General features: G+C 52.3%; 1 protein-coding gene across 3 annotated transcripts; it reads right to left on the bottom strand.

Moving 5' to 3' along the window:
• Nucleotides 1-557: 557 nt before the first annotated feature.
• On the bottom strand, nt 558-22,336 carry LOC103640664 (uncharacterized). 3 transcript variants are annotated; one of them, XM_008664154.4, is made up of 4 exons: nt 21,777-22,336; nt 1,416-3,123; nt 1,255-1,305; nt 558-1,145 (listed from the first exon to the last, which is right to left on the bottom strand). In XM_008664154.4, the coding sequence occupies exons 1-4, from the start codon at nt 22,253-22,255 to the stop codon at nt 726-728; spliced, it is 2,658 nt and encodes an 885-aa protein (XP_008662376.1). In that variant the 5' UTR covers nt 22,256-22,336; the 3' UTR covers nt 558-725. The 3 variants fall into 3 exon arrangements, with proteins under 3 accessions (XP_008662376.1, XP_008662380.1, XP_035820044.1); XM_008664158.4 differs by having other exon boundaries at nt 1,416-2,898; nt 21,777-22,326; XM_035964151.1 differs by having other exon boundaries at nt 1,416-3,115; nt 21,777-21,859.
• Nucleotides 22,337-23,310: the final 974 nt, after the last annotated feature.

Raw genomic sequence — 23,310 nt, 5'->3', positions numbered from 1 at the left:
TTCTATATTATTTAGAAAAAGATACTTTAACTTAAATATTTTAGAAGATATTTATGAATATATTATTCAATAACTTAACTTATATAAGGATCTTCTATATAATCTCTTATTTGAAAACATATTTATTTTAGAGGATGAAATTTTAAATGTAAGAAAATCTTTATTAAAAAGATAATTTAAAGTTTAAATCTCTAATGAATTTTTCCTAAATCCCAAAAACTAGGATTTTGGGTGTTACATCTCGCCGCTCGCAGGTAGCCCATCAGCTACAGACTTATTGCACACTACCTCTATTCTTGAATATTTGTCGTCCATTAGTTTATTTTTAAATTAAATGGCAACAAATAAAAAAGAACTGAGAGAGTACTATTTGTAGATATGCTAGTGATGAGTGTATCCGTTTCTCTACCTATACAAAAGGCCTGCTAATTTTTTTTGTTAGAATACAAAATGTTTCAATTTGAATCTTTCAGTGATACAATGTTCTTTGTTTGGGGGGGGGGGGGGGGGGGGGGGGGGGGTGGGATGCACACTTCATACAGGAAACATACAGTGGATGGTTGAATACCGTAAGCAATGGCGTTTTGCGCCTTATCTTATCAGGCTGAGTTTCACATCATTTCACGCAGCGCACTATTGGATTGATATGCAGACTTGACAATGCGCGCGTGCACGCACACATGCACGCGTACACATACACATTACCGGGTTGTTCTCGTTGCTTTTTAGAAGAGTTGATGAGCTTTCTTCACAAGTGAAACCAGTGGCTTATCAGTCTTTGTCACCTGATAATGATTATCGACCTCAAATAATACGAGGCAGTTATCGAGATCTGACAACGTCTTCAAAGACTCCAAGAGTACATCCATGAAATTGTGCTCTGTGAAATCTTTGATGCACATGGGCTTGAGCTGTGCCATTGAAACGACCAGCTTGCAGGTAAGCTTCACTGTCCGCAGGCATTCGACCGTGGTTGTGTTGTTAGCCTGTATTATGTCCTTAAGCTTTCTCACCAGCGGCACCATGTCTTGAGGGGGCGCAGCACAGCTGAAGCCATGTTCGTCGACCATGCCGTCACATATCACCACGGCAAGTGATAGCAAGGCGACCAGGAATTCCTCTTCTTCTTGCTGCTCCTCGTCAGCCTAGATTAGAATCGAGCAGTGCCATTACAGAAGATAGCCTTGCATGCATGTATGATGTACAGGTTTCGAACGGAATATATGTATGATGTGGATGAAGAGATGGGATTACCGTCTCCAGCTTGTTTGATTCGCATGGGATCCGTAGTATCAGCTGAAGAACCTGCAGCAACGGTGGAGAAACTTCCATCCATTATTAATTAACGGAATGAAGAGGACAAGCTTCCATACTTTTAGAACATGGAGAGGAAGGGCCTAGCTAGTTAGTAGTACCTTTGTCAGCATTTCAATAGCATCCAGTCTTGGAGGCTGTCCATGTTCTGTAGAAATATGTGAACACAAGCACTCGAGGGTTCTTGCTGTCCTTACTCGACTTGTGGAGCCCTTACTTTTAGCCAGCATGTCAGTAAGCCGGCCAGCAACATGACGCAGTTCTGCAGACAGCATCTGTGCCAGTGCTTCGCTAGCTTTCTTCCTCAGTGTGCTATCCTGCTGTCGCTGTTCCTCTCCCTGAGTGTTGCTGCCGTCAACGCCATCGTCCACTTGAACAAGGAAGATGCACCACAGCCCCCTGACGATGTCAGCCTTGCCCAACCTCGAGGTGGAAGACCTGTCTGATGAAGGCAACGCTAGTTCTGCTAGGATGTCAACGGCAGCTGCTTTCAGTTCCGGGCCAAACTTGGCGTCGTCCTCCTCCTCCAGAACCCTGGACAGGTTAGAGACCGCCTGTGCGTTGCTTGTGATCCCGTCACGCAGCCCTCTGCTGGCCTCTCCAGGAGCCCTAATAAGCAGCCTGGTTATGATCCTCAGCGACGTGGCTAACATGCCAACAACCCATCCTCTGCCGTGCTCCGCGGTGTCGAGGAAAGCATGGGAGAATAGGGGCGCTGTGAGCTTTGAGAGCAGGACGCTGTTGTTGCATATCTGGGCACGGTTTGCTGGGTGCCGAGCGAGTCTCTCAACGATAAGCAGCCCTTGAGAGACGAGCTGCTTTGGTCCGCCGCCAGAGGGGAAGGTGTCTTCCTTTTTCTCTTTCGCCAAGACTTCCCAGAAGTTGAGACAAGACAGGATCGCCCAGAATAGCAGCCCAAACCTCCCGCGCTTGCTCTCTGCTGCTTGTCGTTGTCGTTGTTCTTGCATGCTTGTCGTCGTTGTTCTTGCATCAGTTGCAGTTGTAGTTCTGGGTCTGGGGAACCGATAATCAGAGGCTTGAAGCAGTGAAGCCATGTGATGCAATGCTCTGGGGAGCTGATCGATGCGGCGGAGATCGCCAGCAAGAGCCGCAACGATCCTAGCGGCACGCTCCCTGGTCTCGCCATCGCCCACCTCGAGCGCTTCCATGAGGTTCTCAAGGGGACCCCTGCAAGGCAGCAGGCAGGGTGCTACTGACACCTTGTCTCCGACGAACGTGTCCAGCATGCGAAGTGCAGAACGACGGTCGTGCAGCGATTCGGAGCCGAGCAAGCCAACTGCGAAGGTGATCAGGTTTCTGCCCCGCAGCACTGCCCCGTCTCTCTCGAGCATGGTTTTGGTTTCTTCAATGTATGACCAAACCAAGCGGAAGCCCCACTCCCCAAATCTGCACTTCTTGGCCACAGCAGACGCACAATGTTTCTTCCTAAGGACCAGCATCTTCCAGAAGTAGAAGGCATTAATCTGCACCAGGGTGAGAGAGTAGAAAATCTGCAGGGATGCCTTGAGCTTTGCTGAATTGGCAGCATCGTCACCAACATTGCCATAGTTGTTTGCAATTAGCCTGGACAATGAAAGAACTATGGCAACCACCGGCGCAAAAGTAAGGACTTGAACCACAACAAAATGTACAGTTATCAGCACCCCAAGCAAGGCCTCAGCGAGCAAGATGGATACATGTACACCCAAGCGACAACTCCTAGATGATGGCCGATCATCACGTAGTCCAGCGTACACACTGGCCGCCGCCAACATATATCCCCTCGTGTACTCGAACAAATCTGCTAGACTGTTAAGACAAATTAGGATAGCGCGCTAATGAGTAAAATATAGTTTCGGCCCTTAAACTTCTCTTCCTCATCGCGCCCGTGCATGGCGAGCCACCGGGGCGACTCCGGCATGGCGACCACGCCCACCGCAAGGAGCAGCAGTTGAAAGCATCTAGCTAGGCCCCTAGTTGGTTTTAGTGATTAATGATAACGTAAAATTATTGTGACTAACCTATATATGTTTTGCAGAATACATGGTAAGTTAGATCACAATGCAGTGAGTTGGGCTCGAATAGGTGAAAACAACCATGCCGATGAAAATCGACGTGATGGCTGAAAAAGGTGAACCAAAAGGTGAAGGACTACGTATCCTATGTGTCGAAGGAGTTGTCAGACACTTAGAATGGAATTAGGACCTTTTATTTTGTTTTTAGCCATACTATAAAGAGGGGTATTGGATAAGTAACTTGACCTAGACTTGTCTCATGTAGGGTGATAGGATACACACATAAAACTAGTGCTAGGAGTCACTCAACAGCCCACACAAAGATTGAAGTAAAACTGATTTGGAAATCATAAGTTAGAAAGAGTTGGAGTGACTATAGGTGCACCGGACCGTCCGGTGGCGATCCGGACCGTCAACTCAGAGAACTTGTTTTATGTGCCTTGTTTGAGATGAGGCACCGGACCGTCTGGTGTTCAATGTTGACGCACTGTTTGTTTCTTTGTAACGACTAGTTGTCAGAACTAGCCGTTGGTGGTGCACCGGCTAGTCCGGTGCGCCCGCAGATAGAGCTATATAGTAACGACTAATTTTGGTTGTTGGGGGTATTTATACCCCCTCCACTAGCCACATTCATTGTCTTACTGCCCCAACCACTTGGTATTCATTGCATTGAGTTTACAAGACCCCTTTGCATAGTGAGGAGATTAGCAAATCATAATCCCGTGATTAGTGCCTCATTAGTGCAACAGAGAGACACCTAGAGCACACACCACCCATATTAGGCTTGTCATGTTCAAGTGAAAGTCTAGAGCTTATTACTCTTGGTGATCGACACCGCGATTGGAGCTCGGTGATCACCCCAGAGGCTTTGTTGGTGACCCAGCTCAATGATTGTACATAGTCGTGAGGGATCCACCGTGCCGCAGAGGCAAAGAATCATCTCGTAGTAATGGTGGACGGTGAGAGCTAGAGCCTCAATGGGAAATAGAAGTGTCTTAAGGATCCTGGTCATGCTGGTGATTTAAGAGCTTTGTTGTGATAGTAATGCGAGAATTTTCGATCATAAAGATCCACCAGTCCAAAAGGTTATTGTGAGGATCCGTGAGATGGCAACTTCATGGATGACTGTAGGTGCCTAGCACCTATCGAGCCTCATTGCAAATAGCTAGTTCTTTCTTGTCTTTCCTCCCTGGTTAGGCCGATGAGAGCTCTATAATTGTTGCGAGTGTAGCTCCTGCTTAGTCCTTGTATACACTTGTGCCTTCTGTGCACCTCTCTTTTTAATATAACATGCAGCTCTCCCACCGTTTCATTTACAAAAATTGTTAGCACATATTGTATTTATAGTAGTAACCCCTTAATTGTGGTTGTAATCTTACTTGTGTGATTGGTTGCATGCCATCCTAGTGCCTATATGTACCTCTGTACAACATATGTAATACAATCAATTATTCCCTCAACTCTCACATGATATCAATCGATGTTCCAATCCGCTACTCTTTCGCAACCAGCGCTCATCGCCGATCAGATCGCCACCACTGTTGCTGACTTCACATCACCGGAAGTGCAACCAGTCTTATCGTCTATGCCACTGCACTGATCGCTCGCCCCATGCTCCCTTCATCCTCGAGTGCACCAAGAGGCTAGGACGACCTGGTCCCTCCGCCATCGATCTGATCACCGTCCCGGCATGACAATGTCAACATCCATAAGGAGAGGATGTCAACACCTACGAGCACGCCCACGAGGCACTCTGGGTGCAGGCACTATCGTCATCAATGTGAAGGCCCTCATCCTCGTCACCCTCGATCAGGATGTGATCAACTACACTAAGTGGCATGGCATGTTCCTTATTGCTCTAGGAAAATATGCCCTAACTCGCCACATTTTTTAGGATGAGGCTTTCCCCTCGTGTCCAACATGGGTACAGGCGGACAACTACATAGTGACATGGATCTACGACACTGTCTCAAGCGACCTCCAGAAGTTCATGATGATGTGGCAACGTCCTGCTCACGGGGTTGGTGCTACCCAAATGAGTCCCATGCACTCCTCCTAAAGAAGTAGTTCTGGAACCTTTGACAAGATTCTCTAAGCATCATCGACTACTACCGCCGTCTCAAATTGATGGTTGCCTCCCTCGCCGAATTCAGAGACCCCATCAAGGATCAATAGATGGTGCTCATGCTCCTTCGTGGCCTCAGCCACATGGTGTCCATCCTCAAGCTACACCAGCCTTTGCTGACATTCGTGCATGCCTAGACACACCTCATCGATGCCCGTCCACCATCCATGTCGTCCGCACTCGTTGTTGTGGCACCTTGTCTAGTTGATTCCTCGCTAGTGCCTCCTACTACACGCCCTCTTGCTCCTAGTGGTGGCCAGCTCACCAACCGTCATCATGGCCATGACAGTGCTATCCCCAGCGTCCGGCCATCCTTCTAGCACCAGTGGTATGGCATAGTGCGAATGCGGCCCTATGGCCAGTTTGGGGTCCTCCATCGCCTCCACCTGCATTCAGCTGTGCCCATGCATGGTAATTTTGGTGGTGTTCCTGCACATATGGCAGCACCTAAAACCCTCAACCTCCTTAGTACATCGTGTATGACGAGGGAGGTACATCTTTGGGCTTCTAGGCACCCTCACTAGGCTACCAGATCCTTCCAGCTGCGCCCTAGAACCCTACTCACGGTGGATCATGGCATTAGGAGTCCCTCATGCACTCTTTCAACACCATGACTCTAAACTCGCTAGCTTCTTCCTCCGAGTGGTATGCTGATTCCGGTGCAAGTTCCTACATGACAACAAACACTGGTAAAATCTCCACTATTTCGCCACCATCTTGATTCACTCCTCCATCTATCAATGTGGTCAATGGTGTTTGTCTTCCTATCACTACTACTAGATCACACACTTTTACTTTACCACATCACAATCTTGTTCTTAACAATGTTTTGGTGTCTCCCAACATTACTAAGAATCTGATTTCAATTCATCGTTTCGCCATCGATAGTAATTGCTTCATTGAGTTTGATACTATTGGCCATTCTGTGAAGGACTTGCATACTAGGCATGTGATCGTCAGGTGTAATAGCCTGGGTGACCTCTACCCATTCTATCTACCACCCACTAGCGCCTCCGCATTCATCTCTGCACTCACCTCCCTTTGGCATCATCGTCTCGGGCATCTTGGTCGTGAAGCTTTGTCCAAGCTCCTAAGTTTCAGTGTCATTTCTTGTCATAAATATGATATCAACCATATATGTCATGCATGCCAACTCGGTCGCCATATATGTTTACCTTTCGGTTCATCTAGCTTTTGAGGTATTCATAAGTTCGATTTAATCCACCGTGATCCTTGGACATCTCCCATTGTTAGTGTATCTAGATAAAAATATTACCTTTTTATTGTTGATGATTGTTCACACAACATTTGGACGTTTCCACTCCGTTTAGAATCAGAGACATTTTCCACTCTTTCTATTTTTTTATATTCGCACACAATTGGGCACCACGATAAAGAGCGTCTAGTGCGATAATGGTCATGAATTTGATAATTGTTAGGCCCACACAAATTTTCTCTCCCATGGTATTACACTCCACATATTGTGTCCATATACTTCTCAACAAAATGGCAAAGCAGAATGTTCCCTTCGCACCATCAATAACATTTTGTGTCCCCTCTTGTTTTAGGCAAGTCTCCCTCCGGTCTAATGGGTTGATGCCCTTCACACTGTGACATATCTTGTGAATCGGCTCCCCACTAAAACACACGCCTTCTCGACACCACATACCTCCCTCTACAACACCCAACCCTCCTATGGTCATCTTCGAGTTTTTGGGTGCACTTGTTATCCCAACATATCCTCCACAACGCCTCAGAAACTCGCCCCGCCTATGCGTCTTTCTCGGCTATTCCTCTCAACACAAATGCTATCGGTGTCTCGAGCTTCAGTCGATCTACATCATCGTTTCTATACATGTTGTTTTTTATGAATCTTTCTTTCCTTTATCTGACATGTCTACCACACTCATGGCTCCTTTTGCCCTAAATTTTTTAACCAAAGCTAAATATCGAGTTGTGGTTAGTGGCATTGGTGAAGCTACATGGCTGCGCCAATTGCTCATAGAGCTTCGTCACCCGCCTCGTTGTGCCTGATGGAATAAGTCTTGAGCATCTAGAGGACAACATAAGCTTTTTGACTATCCTCTTTAGTCTCTTTAGCATCTAGAGGATAGCAGGAGCTTTTTGACTGTCCTCTTTAGTCTCTTTAGCATCTAGAGAACAGCAGGAGCTTTTTGATTGTCCTCTTTAGTCTCTTTTAGCTTTTAGCATCTAGAGGACAATCTTGTTGTGTAGTGTGTTGTGTAGTGTGGTAGTGCAGCCTCTAGGGCTATAAATATGTGTCTCCAACCCTTAGATGGGTATGACATTTGAGTAGAGTGTGAGAAATAAACGAAAATTGCCCCAACTCGTAGTGTCATCCTCTGAATGAGAGTTAGAGTCCCTCTACTTACAATTGGTATCAAAGTCAAACTATCTTGCAGCCTAAACACCTCTTGCTCATCTCCTTCCCGCGCCTCTCTCCACACTCAGTCTGCAGCAAGAGCTCCAATTGTTCCTTCCTCTCCTGCTCAGACGAGCAGCCTTTCATCTCAGACAGGCTTTTCCACATGCAGCGACCCCTCACTAGCCCACCATGTCCCTACGCTTGGTCGCTTCGAGTGCGCGGCGCCAGCAGGAGGCCGAGGTCGCCGCGGCACAAGAACGCGACCTCATTGCTGCAGTCCCGCCCGAGCTAGATGCCCTCATTGCTGCAGTCCCGCCCGAGATGCAATTTTCGCTTTCCCAGAAGCGGACTGCCAAGGAAGCCTGGGACGCCATCGCTGCGACCCGCATCGCTAGCGACCGTGCCCGCAAGACCACGCTGCAGACACTTCGCAAGGAGTGGGAGAACCTGGCCTTCAAGCCAGGTGAGGATGTTGATGACTTTGCTCTTCGCCTCAACACTCTGTTGCAGAAGATGGTGAAGTTCGGCGACGACACCTACGATGAGGAGAGAGTCGTCGAATGATAGAATAAGTCATGTGGTCTCTGTTTTGTGGTGAACAGGACAGCAGCACAGCAGTACAGGACTGCAGCACAACAACACCTTTTGACTGCTGCAGCACAGCAGCAGTGCAGTTGGAGACAGTCACCTTTTGACTGCTGCAGCACAGCAGCAGTGCGGTTGAGTGCAGTTGGAGACAGTCAGTCACCTTTTGACTGCTGCAGCACAGCAGCACCTTTTGACTGTTGTAGCAGTAGATGGCAGTTGCAGTTTTTGACTGCACTTTAGCAGTAGCTGGCAGTTGCAGTTTTTGACTGCACACTTTAGCACTTTAGTATCTAGAGGACAGCATCTGTGTGCTGCGGTGTGTAGTGTGTAGTGCAGCCCCTAGGGCTATAAATATGTGTCCCCAACCCCTCTAAGGGTATGGCATTGTGTAGTGTTTGAGGAAATAAACAGAAAATTGCCCCAACTCATAGTGTCATCCTCTTGATGAGAGTTAGAGTCCCTCTACTTACAATTGGTATCAAAGCCAAACTATCCTGTAGCCTAAACATCTCTTGCTTATCTCCTTCCCGCGCCTCTCCCCACACTCAGTCAGCAGCAAGAGCTCCAACTGTTCCTTCCTCTCCTGTTCAGACGAGCAACCTTTCGTCTGAGACAGCCTCTTCCACACGCAGCGACCCCTCACTAGCTCACCATGTCCCTACGCTCGGTCACTTCGAGTGCGCGGCGCCAGCAGGAAGCCGAGGTCGCCGCGGCACAAGAACGAGAGCGAGCAGCAGCAGTGGCGAGGGCAGCACGGCTAGCGGCAGCGGAACTGGCAGCAGCGAGAGCGGAAGTAGAAGCAGCGGAGGCGGCGGATGCTGCACGTGCGGCGGCAGCAGAGCTCGAGGTTCTGCGCGGCAGTAGAGCTGGCAGCTCTGCTTCTGTTGACGGCAACACCGATGAAGAGCTCAGGCTGGCGAGGGAAGCAGCGCGAGAGCAGGCTGCACAGTGGGCAGCCGCGCACCCCCATGGGGGCGCGCGTGGCGGCAGCCCAGATAGGCGCTGACGCGCTGACGGCGCTCTGGGCGAGGGCGCACGCGGCGGCAGCCCAGACGGGCGTAGACGCGCCGGCAGTGCTCCCGGCGGTGGCGACCGGGTCGACGGAGATCGCGGCCTCTACAGGCGGCGCGACTCTCCCTCCCCGGATCGGTACCATGGTCGCCGCATGGCCCAGGCCATTGTCAGGGACATCGGTCCCGGCGGTGGGTGGCCTACCCTCACCAAGACCAACTACGTCGAGTGGGCCGCGGTGATGAGGGTACGGCTTCAGGTTCGCCAAATGTGGGAAGCAGTTTGGTACGACGACGTCGACTACCACGAGGATCGGCGGGCGTTGGATGCCCTCATTGCTGCAGTCCCGTCCGAGATGCAGTTTTCGCTTTCCCAGAAGCGGACTGCCAAGGAGGCCTGGGACGCCATCGCTGCGACCCGCATCGGCAGCGACCGTACCCGCAAGACCACACTGCAGGCACTTCGCAAGGAGTGGGAGAACCTGGCCTTCAAGCCAGGTGAGGATGTTGATGACTTTGCTCTCCGCCTCAACACTCTGTTGCAGAAGATGGTGCAGTTCGGCGACGACACCTGCGATGAGGAGAGAGCTGTTGAGAAGCTCTTCCGTTGCATCCCCGAGAAGTACAAGCAGATCGCTCGCTCGATCGAGTCTCTGCTAGACCTCTCCACGATGACGATCGAAGAGGCGATAGGTCGTCTCAAGGTGGTCGACGGCGACGAACCACAGGCTCCCTCTGGCCCTATCACTATTGGCGGGAAGCTACATCTCACTCGGGAGCAGTGGGAGGCCTGCCAGGGTGACCAGAAGAAGGGGGAGTCCTCCTCGACACGAGGCCGCAAACGCGGCAAGCCGCGCAAGGCGCGTGGAGGCGCCCAGGCCGGGGCGCGAGGACATGCTGAGGGCGGTGCTCGTGGAGGTGCCCAAGGCGGCGCCGTCGGCAACAAGAAGCCGGCACGAGACGACGGCTGTCACAACTGCGGCAAGCTTGGCCACTGGGCCAGGGACTGTCGGCAGCCACGACGTGGTCAGGCCAACGTCGCACAGGCGGAGGCGGAGGAGGAGTCCCTGCTCCTGGCACATGCAAGCATCGAGATATCTCCAGCGGCACCGGCCGCAGCGGCACTCCACCTTGATGAGTCGAAAGCACGCGCTTTCCTCGGCGACGGCTCCAACAAGGACATGATCGAAGGGTGGTGCCTCGACACCGGCGCCACTCATCACATGACCGGCCGACAGGAGTTCTTCACCGAGCTTGACTCTAGCGTCCGAGGCTCCGTCAAGTTTGGGGACGCCTCCGGCGTAGAGATCAAGGGCGCCGGCTCAGTCGTCTTCACCGCCGCATCTGGTGAGCACAGGCTGCTCACCGGAGTCTACTACATCCCCGCGTTGAGGAACTCTATCATCAGCTTGGGACAGCTGGATGAGAATGGTTCGCGCGTGGAGGTCGAGCACGGAGTCATGAGGATCTGGGACCCCTCTCGTCGCCTTCTTGCCAAGGTACGCAGGAGTCCAAATCGGCTATACATCCTCAATGTGAAGGTGGCACAACCTTGCTGCCTTGCTGCTCGTCGAGACGACGGGGCATGGCAGTGGCACGAGCGCTTCGGGCACCTTAACTTCGAGGCCCCGAAGCGGCTCAGTGCCAAGGAGATGGTACGAGGTCTGCCGTGCCTTGACAATGTGGAGCAATTATGCGATGTCTGCGTGTTGACAAAGCAGAGACGGCTCCCCTTTCCCCAGCAGTCGAGCTTCCGAGCCAAGGAGAGGCTCGAGCTCGTGCATGGGGACTTGTGTGGCCCGGTGACACCAGCCACACCAGGAGGACGACACTACTTCTTGCTGCTCGTCGACAATCTCTCCCGCTACATGTGGGTGATGATCCTTGGCAGCAAGGGAGAGGCTGCGAACGCCATCAGGCGTGTGCAGGTCGCTGCGGAGGCGGAGTGCGGGCGCAAGCTGCGCGTGCTGCGCACCGACAACGGCGGCGAATTCACGGCGGCTGAGTTCGCGTCGTACTGCGCGGATGAGGGCGTTCAGCGCCACTACTCTGCGCCGTACAGCCCGCAGCAGAACAGCGTCGTCGAGCGGCACAACCAGACGGTTGTGGGGATGACTCGGGCTCTCCTCAAGCAGAGAGGAATGCCAGCTGTCTTCTGGGGAGAGGCGGTGGTGACAGCGGTCTACATCCTCAACCGCTCGCCCACCAAGGCACTCAACGGGATGACACCGTACGAGGCTTGGCATGGGCGCAAGCCGGCGGTCTCTCACCTACGGGTCTTCGGCTGCCTCGCGTTCACCAAGGAGCTTGGCCACATCGGCAAGCTCGACGACAGGAGCACCCCGGGGGTGTTCATTGGCTACGCGGAGGGCTCGAAGGCCTACCGCATCCTTGACCCAGGAACACAGCGTGTGCGCATGGCGCGCGACGTAGTGTTCGACGAAGGGCGAGGATGGGCGTGGGACAAGGCGGTGGACGACGGCACGACTCCGACGTACGACGACTTCACCATCGAGTACGTCCACTTTGAGGGAGCTGGGGGAGTAGGCAACTCTTCTCCTAGCAGGTCTACCCCAGCCCCCAAGTCTCCACCGACTCCAACGCCACGCTCTCCAGCTCCGGCTACAACGAGCTCTTCACCACCACGCACTCCAGCCACGACTCCGGCTACACCGAGCTCTTCGCCACCAGGTACTCCAGCACCGACGGTACCCTCTCCGGGAACGTCCTCTCCGACACCAGCTCGTGTCGAGCACGACCCAGTGGAGCTCGTGACCCCGCTCTCCCGCGACGAGGAGCGCGTTGACGCGTGCTACGACGGCGAGCCGTTGCGGTATCGAAGGGTGGAGGGCCTTCTCATCGACCCGTCGGTGCCGGGCCCTGCGTCTCGCATTCTGGCAGGAGAGTTGCATCTTGCATGCGACGACGGTGAGCCTCGGTCTTTCGCGGAGGCCGAGAAACATGCGGCTTGGCGTGCCGCGATGCAGTCGGAGATGGACGCGGTTGAGACGAAACGCACTTGGGAGCTCGCTGATCTCCCTCATGGTCATCGCGCGATCACCCTTAAGTGGGTGTTCAAACTGAAGAGGGATGAAGCCGGCGCCATCGTCAAGCATAAGGCTCGCTTGGTGGCACGCGGTTTCTTGCAGCAGGAGGGGATCGACTTCGACGATGCCTTCGCCCCTGTAGCACGGATGGAATCCGTGCGACTCCTCCTCGCGCTGGCAGCCCTGGAGGGCTGGAATGTTCATCACATGGATGTCAAGTCGGCGTTTCTTAACGGCGACTTAAAGGAGGAGGTCTATGTACACCAGCCGCCAGGTTTTGCGATCCCTGGCAAGGAGGGCAAGGTGTTGCGCCTGCGCAAGGCCCTCTACGGCTTGCGACAGGCACCAAGGGCGTGGAATGCCAAGCTGGATTCCACGCTCAAGAGGATGGGCTTCATGCCAAGCCCGCACGAGGCGACCATCTATCGGCGGGGCAATGGAGAAAATGCCCTGCTGGTGGGTGTCTACGTTGACGACTTGGTGATCACCGGCGCCAAGGATGCAGAGATGGCAGCGTTCAAGGAAGAGATGAAGGCCACCTTCCAAATGAGTGACCTGGGGCATCTCTCCTTCTACCTGGGGATTGAGGTGCACCAGGGAGACTCCGGGATCACACTTCGCCAGACCGCCTACGCCAAGCGCATTGTTGAGCTGGCTGGGCTCACCGACTGCAACCCAGCTCTCACTCCGATGGAGGAGAGGCTGAAGCTGAGTCGCGACAGCACGACGGAGGAGGTGGACGCTACACAGTACCGGCGTCTTATGGGGAGCCTTCGCTACCTCGTCCACACACGGCCTGACTTGGCATACTCTGTCGGCTACGTTAGTCGGTTTCTGCAGCGACCGACGACAGAGCATGAGCAGGCTGTGAAGAGGATCATCCGCTATGTTGCGGGGACTCTCGACCACGGTCTCTACTACCCGAGGTGCCCTGGGGGGCACACCTTGTCGGGTACAGCGACAGCGACCACGCCGGAGACATCGACACTAGCAAGAGCACAAGCGGGATCCTCTTCTTCCTCGGCAAGTGCCTCATTAGTTGGCAGTCGGTCAAGCAGCAGGTGGTGGCCATGTCCAGCTGCGAGGCCGAGTACATAGCGGCGTCCACTGCTTCGACTCAGGCGCTCTGGCTAGCTCGACTGCTCGGTGATCTCCTCGGGAGAGACACTGGAGCGGTGGAACTCAGGGTGGACAGCCAGTCCGCTCTGACATTGGCCAAGAACCCCGTGTTCCATGAACGGAGCAAGCACATCCGGATGAGATACCACTTCATCCGTGACTGTTTGGCAGAAGGGAGCATCCATGCGCGCTACATCAACACCAAGGATCAGCTTGCAGACCTGCTCACCAAGCCCCTTGGGAGGATCAAGTTCCTTGAGCTTTGTTCCAGGTCCGGGATGGCTCAACTTTCCCACAAGACAACGCACAAGACTTAGGGGGAGAATGATAGAATAAGTCATGTGGTCTCTGTTTTGTGGTGAACAGGACAGTAGCACAGCAGTACAGGACTGCAGCACAACAGCACCTTTTGACTGCTGCAGCACAGCAGCAGTGCAGTTGAGTGCAGTTGGAGACAGTCACCTTTTGACTGCTGCAGCACAGCAGCAGTGCGGTTGAGTGCAGTTGGAGACAGTCAGTCACCTTTTGACTGCTGCAGCACAGCAGCACCTTTTGACTGCTGCAGCAGCAGGACAGTAGCAGTAGATGGCAGTTGCAGTTTTTGACTGCACTTTAGCAGTAGCTGGCAGTTGCAGTTTTTGACTGCACACTTTAGCACTTTAGTATCTAGAGGACAGCATCTGTGTGCTGCGGTGTGTAGTGCAGTGTAGTGCAGCCCCTAGGGCTATAAATATGTGTCCCCAACCCCTCTAAGGGTATGACATTGTGTAGTGTTTGAGGAAATAAACAGAAAATTGCCCCAACTCATAGTGTCAACCTCTTGATGAGAGTTAGAGTCCCTCTACTTACATCGAGAAGCTCTTTCGTTCATCCCCGAGAAGTACAAGCAGATCGCTCGCTCAATCGAGTCTCTGCTAGACCTCTCCACGATGACGATCGAAGAAGCGATTGGTCGTCTCAAGGTTGTCGACAGCGACGAACCACAGGCCCTCTCTGGGCCTATCACCATCGAAGGGAAGCTACATCTCACTCGGGAGCAGTGGGAGGCCTGCCAGGGTGATAAGAAGAAGGGGGAGTCCTCGACACGAGGCCGCAAACGCGGCAAGCCATGCAAGGCGCGTGGAGGCGCCCAGGCTGGGGCGCGAGGACATGTTGAGGGTGGTGCCCGTGGAGGTGCCCAAGGCGGCGCCGTTGGCAACAAGAAGCCGGCACGAGACGACGGCTATCACAACTGTGGCAAGCTTGGCCACTGGGCCAGGGACTGTCGACAGCCACGACGTGGCCAGGCCAACGTCGCACAGGCGGAGGCGGAGGAGGAGGCTCTGCTCCTAGCACATGCAAGCATCGAGCTATCTCCAGCAGCACCGGCCGCAGCGGCACTCCTCCACCTTGATGAGTCGAAAGCACGCGCTTTCCTCAGCGACGGCTGATCGAAGGATGGTGCCTCGACACCGGCGCCACTCATCACATGACCGGCCGACGGGAGTTCTTCACCGAGCTTGACTCTAGCGTCCGAGGCTCCGTCAAGTTTGGGGACGCCTCCGGCGTAGAGATCAAGGGCGTCGGCTCAGTCGTCTTCACCATCGCGTCTGGTGAGCACAGGCTGCTCACCGGAGTCTACTACATCCCCGCGTTGAGGAACTCTATCATCAGCTTGGGACAACTGGAAGAGAACGATTCGTGCGTGGAGGTCGAGCACGGAGTCATGAGGATCTAGGACCCCTCTCGTCGCCTTCTTGCCAAGGTACGCAGGAGTCCAAATCAGCTATACATCCTCAATGTGAAGGTGGCACAACCTTGCTGCCTTGTTGCTCGTCGAGACGACGGGGCATGGCAGTGGTACGAGCGCTTCGGGCACCTTAACTTCGAGGCCCTGAAGCGGCTCAGTGTCAAGGAGATGGTACAAGGCCTGTCGTGCCTTGACCATGTGGAGCAATTCTGCGATGTCTGCGTGTTGACAAAGCAGAGACGGCTCCCCTTTCCCCAGCAGTCGAGCTTCCGAGCCAAGGAGAGGCTCGAGCTCATGCATGGGGACTTGTGTGGCCCGGTGACACCAACCACACCAGGAGGACGACGCTACTTCTTGCTGCTCGTCGACGATCTATCCCACTACATGTGGGTGATGATCCTTGGTAGCAAATGAGAGGTAGCGAACGCCATCGGGCGTGTGCAGGTCGCTGCGAAGGCAGAGTGCGGCCGCAAGCTGCGCGTGCTGCGCACCGACAACGGCGGCGAATTCACGACGGCTGAGTTCGCGTCATACTGCGCGGATGAGGGCGTTCAGCGCCACTACTTCGCGTCGTACAGCCCGCAGCAGAATGGCGTCGTCGAGCTGCGCAACCAGACGGTTGTGGGGATGGCTCGGGCTCTCCTCAAACAGAGGGGAATGTCGGCTGTCTTCTGGGGAGAGGCAGTGGTGACAGCGGTCTACATCCTCAACCGCTCGCCCACCAAGGCACTCAACGGGATGACACCGCACGAGGCTTGGCATGGACGCAAGCCGGCGGTCTCTCACCTACGGGTCTTCAGCTGCCTCGCGTTCACCAAGGAGCTTGGCCACATCGGCAAGCTCGACGACAGGAGCACCCCAGGGGTGTTCATTGGCTACACGGAGGGCTCGAAGGCCTACCGCATCCTTGACCCAGGAACACTGCGTGTGCGCACGACACGCGACGTAGTGTTCGATGAAGGGCGAGGATGGGCCTGGGACAAGGCGGTGGACGACGGCACGACTCCGACGTACGACGACTTCACCATCGAGTACGTCCACTTTGAGGGAGCCGGGAGAGTAGGCAACCTTTCTTCGAGTAGGCCTACTCCAGCCCCCAAGTCTCCACCGACTACAACGCCATGCTCTCCAGCTCCGGCTACTACGAGCTCTTCGCCACCACGCCATCCAGCCACGACTCCGGCTCCAGCGAGCTCTGCGTCACCACGTACTCCAGCACCGACGGTACCCTCCCCAGGAACATCCTCTCCGACGCCAGCTCGTGTCGAACATGACCCAGTGGAGCTCGTGACCCCGCTCTCCCACGACGAGGAGCGCGTCGACGCGTGCTACGACGGCGAGCCGTTGCGGTATCGAAAGGTGGAGGGCCTTCTCATCGACCCGTCGGTGTCGGGCCCAGCGTCTCGCATTTTGGCAGGAGAGTTGCATCTTGCATGCGACGATGGTGAGCCTCGGTCTTTCGCGGAGGCCGAGAAACACGCAGCTTGGCACGCCGCGATGCAGTCGGAGATGGACGCGGTTGAGACGAACCGCACCTGGGAGCTCGCTGATCTCCCTCATGGTCATCGCGCGATCACCCTTAAATGGGTGTTCAAACTGAAGAGGGATGAAGCCGGCGCCATCGTTAAGCACAAGGCTCGCTTGGTGGCACGTGGTTTCTTACAGCAGGAGGGGATCGACTTCGACGATGCTTTCGCCCCTGTGGCACGGATGGAATCCGTGCGACTCCTCCTTGCATTGCCAGCCCAGGAGGGCTGGCACGTTCATCACATGGACGTCAAGTCAGTATTTCTTAACGGCGACTTAAAGGAGGAGGTCTACGAACACCAGCCGCCAGGTTTTGCGATCCCTGGCAAGGAGGGCAAGGTGTTGCGCCTGCGCAAGGCTCTCTATGGCCTGCGATAGGCACCGAGGGTGTGGAATGCCAAGCTGGATTCCATGCTCAAAGGAATGGGCTTCACGCCAAGCCCGCACGAGGCGGCCATCTATCGGCGGGGCAATGGAGGAAGTGCCCTGCTAGTGGGTGTCTACGTCGACGACTTGGTGATCACCGGCGCCAAGGATGCAGAGGTGGCAGCGTTCAAGGAAGAGATGAAGGCCACCTTCCAAATGAGTGACCTGGGGCATCTCTCCTACCTGGGGATTGAGGTGCACCAGGGAGACTCCAGGATCACACTTCGCCAGACCACCTACGTCAAGCGCATTGTTGAGCTGGCTGGGCTCATCGACTGCAACCCAGCTCTCACTCCGATGGAGGAGAGGCTGAAGCTGAGTCGCGATAGCACGACGGAGGAGGTGGACGCTACACAGTACCGGCGTCTTGTGGGGAGCCTTCGCTACCTCGTCCACACACGACCTGACTTGGCATACTCCGTCGGCTACGTTAGTCGGTTTCTGCAGCGACCGACGACGGAGCATGAGCAGGCTGTGAAGAGGATCATCCGCTATGTTGCGGGGACTCTCGACCACGGTCTCTACTACCCGAGGTGCCCTGGGGAGGCACACCTTGTTGGGTACAGCGACAGCGACCACGCCGGTGGCATCGACACTAGCAAGAGCACAAGCGAGATCCTCTTCTTCCTCAGCAAGTGCCTCATTAGCTGGCAGTCGGTCAAGCAGCAGGTGGTGGCAATGTCCAGCTGCGAGGCCAAGTACATAGCGGTCTCCACTGCTTCGACTCAGGCGCTCTGGCTGGCTCGATTGCTCGGTGATCTCCTCGGGAGAGACACTGGAGCGGTGGAACTCAGGGTGGACAGCCAGTCCGCTCTAGCATTGGCCAAGAACCCTGTGTTCAATGAACGGAGCAAGCACATCTGGGTGAGATACCACTTCATCCGAGACTGCTTGGCAGAAGGGAGCATCAAGACGCGCTACATCAGCACCAAGGATCAGCTTGCAGACCTGCTCACCAAGCCCCTTGGGAGGATCAAGTTTCTTGAGCTTTGCTCCAGGTCCGGGATGGCCCAACTTTCCCACAAGACGACGCCCAAGACTTAGGGGGGGAATGATGGAATAAGTCTTGAGCATCTAGAGGACAACATAAGATTTTTGACTGTCCTCTTTAGTCTCTTTAGCATCTAGAGGATAGCAGGAGCTTTTTGACTGCCCTCTTTAGTCTCTTTAGCATCTAGAGGACAGCAGGAGCTTTTTGACTGTCCTCTTTAGTCTCTTTTAGCTTTTAGCATCTAGAGAACAATCCTGTTGTGTAGTATGTTGTGTAGTGTGTTGTGTAGCCTCTAGGGCTATAAATATGTGTCTCCAACCCTTAGATGGGTATGACATTTGAGTAGAGTGTGAGAAATAAACGAAAATTGCCCCAACTCGTAGTGTCATCCTCTGAATAAGAGTTAGAGTCCCTCTACTTACAGTGTCACCCTAGTCTACTGTGATAACATTGATGTTGTGTATCTCTCTAGCAACCCAGTGCAGCATTAGCACACAAAGCGTGTTGAGATAGATCTTCACTTTGTCCAGGAGAGGGTTGTCGTCGGCCACATTTGCATACTTCATGTTCCTACAACATCCCAGTACGCTGATGTCTTTACCAAGGCTCTTCCTACCTCATTGTTTTAGGAGTTTCGTTCTAGCCTGAACGTTCGTCGTGCTCCTAGTCATACTATGGGAGAGTGTTAGCACATATTGTATTTATTGTAGTCACCCATTAATTGTGGTTGTAATCTTGCTTGTGTGATTGGGTGCATGTCATCCCAACGCCTATATGTGCCTTTGTACAACATATGGAATACAATCAATTATTCCCTCAACTCCCACAAAAATGATTTCTACTATCAAAATTGATGAAAACGCAGAAGAGAGAAGGGTGATGGTTATGTAGAGATGATGACGCATTGACGTACCGGCTTCTACTAGTTCTACAGTGTTTTGTCGCTACGGATTACAGCTGCAGCAGTCCAAATAGTCGGCTTTAATCTGAAGTGTGAGCAGCAGCTCCCATTAATTTCGTGGGGTTGACTGCCCTTATCCGACCCCAGGGGTCGGCTGTGTCCAGCCACCTGGGGGGGTCAGCAGGGGGTCTTCTACAAAAAGGCCAAACCAGCCCATTTATGTGCCAGTGGCTGCTCTGTATTCCGGGGAAAACTTCTCCAGAATGCACTAGCTCATTTGGGGAAAACCAAAGAAGAGAGAGCTAGGCTTAGAGAGGGGAGAGGGGAGATTGAGAGGCACCAATCCACAAATTTGAGAGAGTGGTTTGGGGATCTGGAGCCTCCCCTCACTTGTTGGCTCCCACCTCGTGTAATCTTCATCTTCATAGTGGAGTTCTTGCTCGTCCCTGTCCGTGGGTTTTCTCTCGCAAGGAGTTTCCCACGTAAATCTCTGTGTCTTCACTTGCTTGGGTATTTTACTTGTCATATGTGCTGATTGCTCATCATCTTGCTTGCTATTGGAGCCATATCTCAAGTTCCTGTTGTATGGTCATGTTGGCATGGGGGCATATATGTGTTCTTGGATATATTGGTGATCTGTTGATGGGGTTGATGTTGTGGTGAGCTGATTGCGGCACATGTATTGTTGTTGTACTGCTGGACAGCATGTGGTTGCTTGATTTGAAGCTTAGGTACGGTGCTTCTTTTGGTTCATTGTCACAAGGTGTTCGGTGAAATATTTGTGACAGCTGCTGTTCTGTGCCCGCTTCCGCTGCGCGTAGGGATGACAATGGGCTCTAAATTTTACACTACAAGATTTAAGAATCGGATCAGATTAGGATCGTGTCCTATTTCTATTCATTTTTGAACTAAAAATTATTTAGGGTCCTACCATTTTGTGAAGAAGCATTTGGATCACGATCCATTACCGCCCCTAGCTGCGCGCCGACCCTCACATGAAGCGAACAACTCCTGGCTCTTTTTTAATGCAGGTGAGTTGTTGCCATTTAGCTGGGTATAACTACTTGCTTTGCAGAGGTTGGGTTTCGATTCAGTTAGATCTTCTGCTGGTCCTTGCTGATATGTAAGGTTTTTTTGTTCTCTCTTGGTACTCTCTTTCGATGTCCTTTAGATACTAGCTGCTCTGCGTGACAATTAATCATCCGGAGTGAGAGAAAGGATCAGGGACTATAATTTCGGACCAAAATTTCTGATTTTTTAAAAAATTCTTTTCTTTCGATGGGGGTCCGAAAAAACATTTCAGCCAAATTTGCCTCCCGCTCAAATATGTACCAAAATGGCAAAAAATCAATCAAAATGAGTTATAAATTGTGAATTGTAGTTTAATTTATAGTTTTTTATGTAATTGTGATGTTGGATAGCTTAGAAATAGATTACAGGAAGACTGAGTGGGATGGGTTCTTTGGCCAACCTCCTCTTCTTTGATGTTTAATTTGCTCTACGTCAGAAAAGAAGATTCTAGAGAAAACTTGACAGCAGCAAATAAAAAAAGTAAAATGCATCGAACTTGGCATATTGTATTACTTAATTCCTCGTAATCTAAAAAAAAAGAAAACGGATCTATGAACTTGGTTGGCCATCCAAAACCGGATTTACTCAAACTTGTCTAGTGTCGTAAGTCACGGTGGTATCCGGTTTAAGCAAATCTAGTTTTAGATAATCGACTACGTACGAGGACCGGTTTTGCTGGTTTAAGAGTTTGGAGAACCTAAACGCTAAGTTTGAGTACGACTGATGCATTTTAAGTCACGGTGGTATCCTCTTTGGTTGTGGAGCCGTTTTATGGTCTATCTGGAGGGCTCGGAATGACTGGTGCTTTGGTAATAGAACTCTTTATGATCCATCTAATGTGCTTTTCATGTGCTGCTTTTGGCTGGACTCTTGGGCAATTCGACAGAAAAAGAAGGAAAAAAGGAAGGTGGAGCAAGGAAGCAGACTCATCAGAAAGATGGCAAGTGAAGTGATGTGTCGTGCCTTCGTCTGGTGTCCGATGGATCACCGAATTGCTGGAAGATGATCTCCATATCTCATTGTGATGTTGGCGCTTCGCTGATTGCGTGTTCTTAAGTCTTTTGCTCCTTCTGGAGTTATGCGTCTTGCTGGGATACTTGTTTTGCCTCCACACGAGTGCTATCTTGTAATAAGTGGCTCCTTGACTTTGTCGTGTATGTCTGTTTGCGCTTTAGGTCGTTTCTTTCTCTATCGAGCGCGCTCGGTATTGTTTAGGACACCTTGTTGCCTTGATCATTCAGGCCAGTGGTTTCTTGTAAGGTGACTTTTGTTCCTATTTCCTAATGAAATAGGGGGTTATACCCTATTGTAAAAAAAACTCTAAAGACTAGTTTGGAAACCCCATTTTTCTAAGAGATTTCTATTTTTTATGGGAAAATAAATTATTTTTTCTTGGGAAATGAAAATCTAATGGAGTTTCCAAACTAGCTCTAAACGATGATATACCACTCATAGAATACTAGATGGGAACGGCGATGGATATGATAGGGACGGACGAAGGAGAGAAATCAAGTTAATTAAGCTTACTTGACTGCAAATGACGTACTAATGGCAGCCAGACACCAAAAGTCGATGAGCTTGAGCGCGGAGACGAAACCACCAAGGAGGACAACGGTGGACCACGTCAGCAACAGATACGCGAGGCCGGTGGCGACCTTCCGTGCGGCGGACTCAAGCAGCAGGTAATCGTTGATCAGCCTCTCTTCCGGCCTCCTTGCGCGATAACTCTCAGCATCACTATAGTTCTTCTCCATTAATCTCGCCCACCACCATCTGCTATCGCTTCTTCTAGGCCCCCCTGCTGCAATGGGAGGCCGCCGCCGCCCTAGGCCTACGCCGGAGGCGGACGAGGACGACGGCATCTGATCCGGTCGATCCCGTGAACAAGTGTGTGCTATCCGCCCAACTTGTGGCTGCTCTCTGCTCTCTGCTCTGAGCCCTATATTATTCACAACAGAGGAACTTTCGGCATCTTTGGTTGGCTGGCTGGCTACCATCCTAGACATATTGAGTTTATTTGGTTACCTAAATGCTTAAACCCTAGCGAGGCCTCAGTAATGCATAAAGGAGTGTTAGCCGGCTCAGTTAGCACATTAGACTATCCCCTCCAGCAATTTACTCATGGCAACGACGGCTATGCAAGTAGTCCTTCTGTGCAAGCGTGCAAGCAAACCATCTAATCCATGAGATCGTAATCCAACTGTATGTCACATTTAGCACTTAAACTCTTCCACCACCAGTTCAATAATCTTTATAAAAAAAACCCCCTAACAAATCATGGTTGTATTTGTGGTTGGATTGTAATCACGCTTGCATAGAAGGACTGCTTGCATAGCAGTCGTTGCCTTTACTCATTATCGTACTCGTCCCTATATTTAAACTCCACTCTATAAATAATGCAGTCTACAATACAAAAATGTGCAAAACAGTATTTTAGGGTTTGTATGGGAGAGCTTCACTTCAACAATTTTAAGTTTATTTCAGTTTCTTCTATCCAAATAGATCTAACTTCATGAGCTCTAGCTTCAAAAAACTGAGACTTGTCGGTGTTTCGACCCCGGGGGGTCCCTGGACCGACGAGTAAATTGTCGCTGCGTGTCCCAGCCCAGATGGGTCGGCGCGAGATGGAACACAAGGGGGAAAATTGTGGCTCGTGTTATCCTGCGCCCAGGGCGGATGCGCTTTCAGTAGGAGGCTACAAGCGTTCGCGAGGGAGAGAGAGACTGTCCGTCAGCCCATCCTCCCACGCGGCCATCTTCTCGTACGAGGGCCCTGGACCTTCCTTTTATAGATGTAAGGAGAGGGTCCAGGTGTACAATGGGGAGTGTAGCAATGTGCTAATGTGTCTAGCAGAGAGGGGCCAGAGCCCTATGTACATGCCGACGTGGCTGTCGGAGAGGTGTTGGTGCCCTGTTCATGTGATGTCGTGGCCGTCGGAGGAGCGCTCGAGCCCTGTAGAAGCACAGCTGTCGGGGCTGTCGGGTCCTTGCTGACGTCTCCTTGCTTCCGTAGGGGGCTGAGAACCGCCGTCGTCATGGAGCACGCGGGGTGCCATCATTAC

The sequence above is a fragment of the Zea mays genome, chromosome 1 (assembly GCF_902167145.1).
Source record: "Zea mays cultivar B73 chromosome 1, Zm-B73-REFERENCE-NAM-5.0, whole genome shotgun sequence".
In the NCBI taxonomy this organism is placed as follows: Eukaryota; Viridiplantae; Streptophyta; class Magnoliopsida; order Poales; family Poaceae; genus Zea; species Zea mays.
The sequence above is the reverse complement of the archived record's forward strand: the minus strand, read 5'-3'. Positions and strand labels throughout refer to the sequence as shown.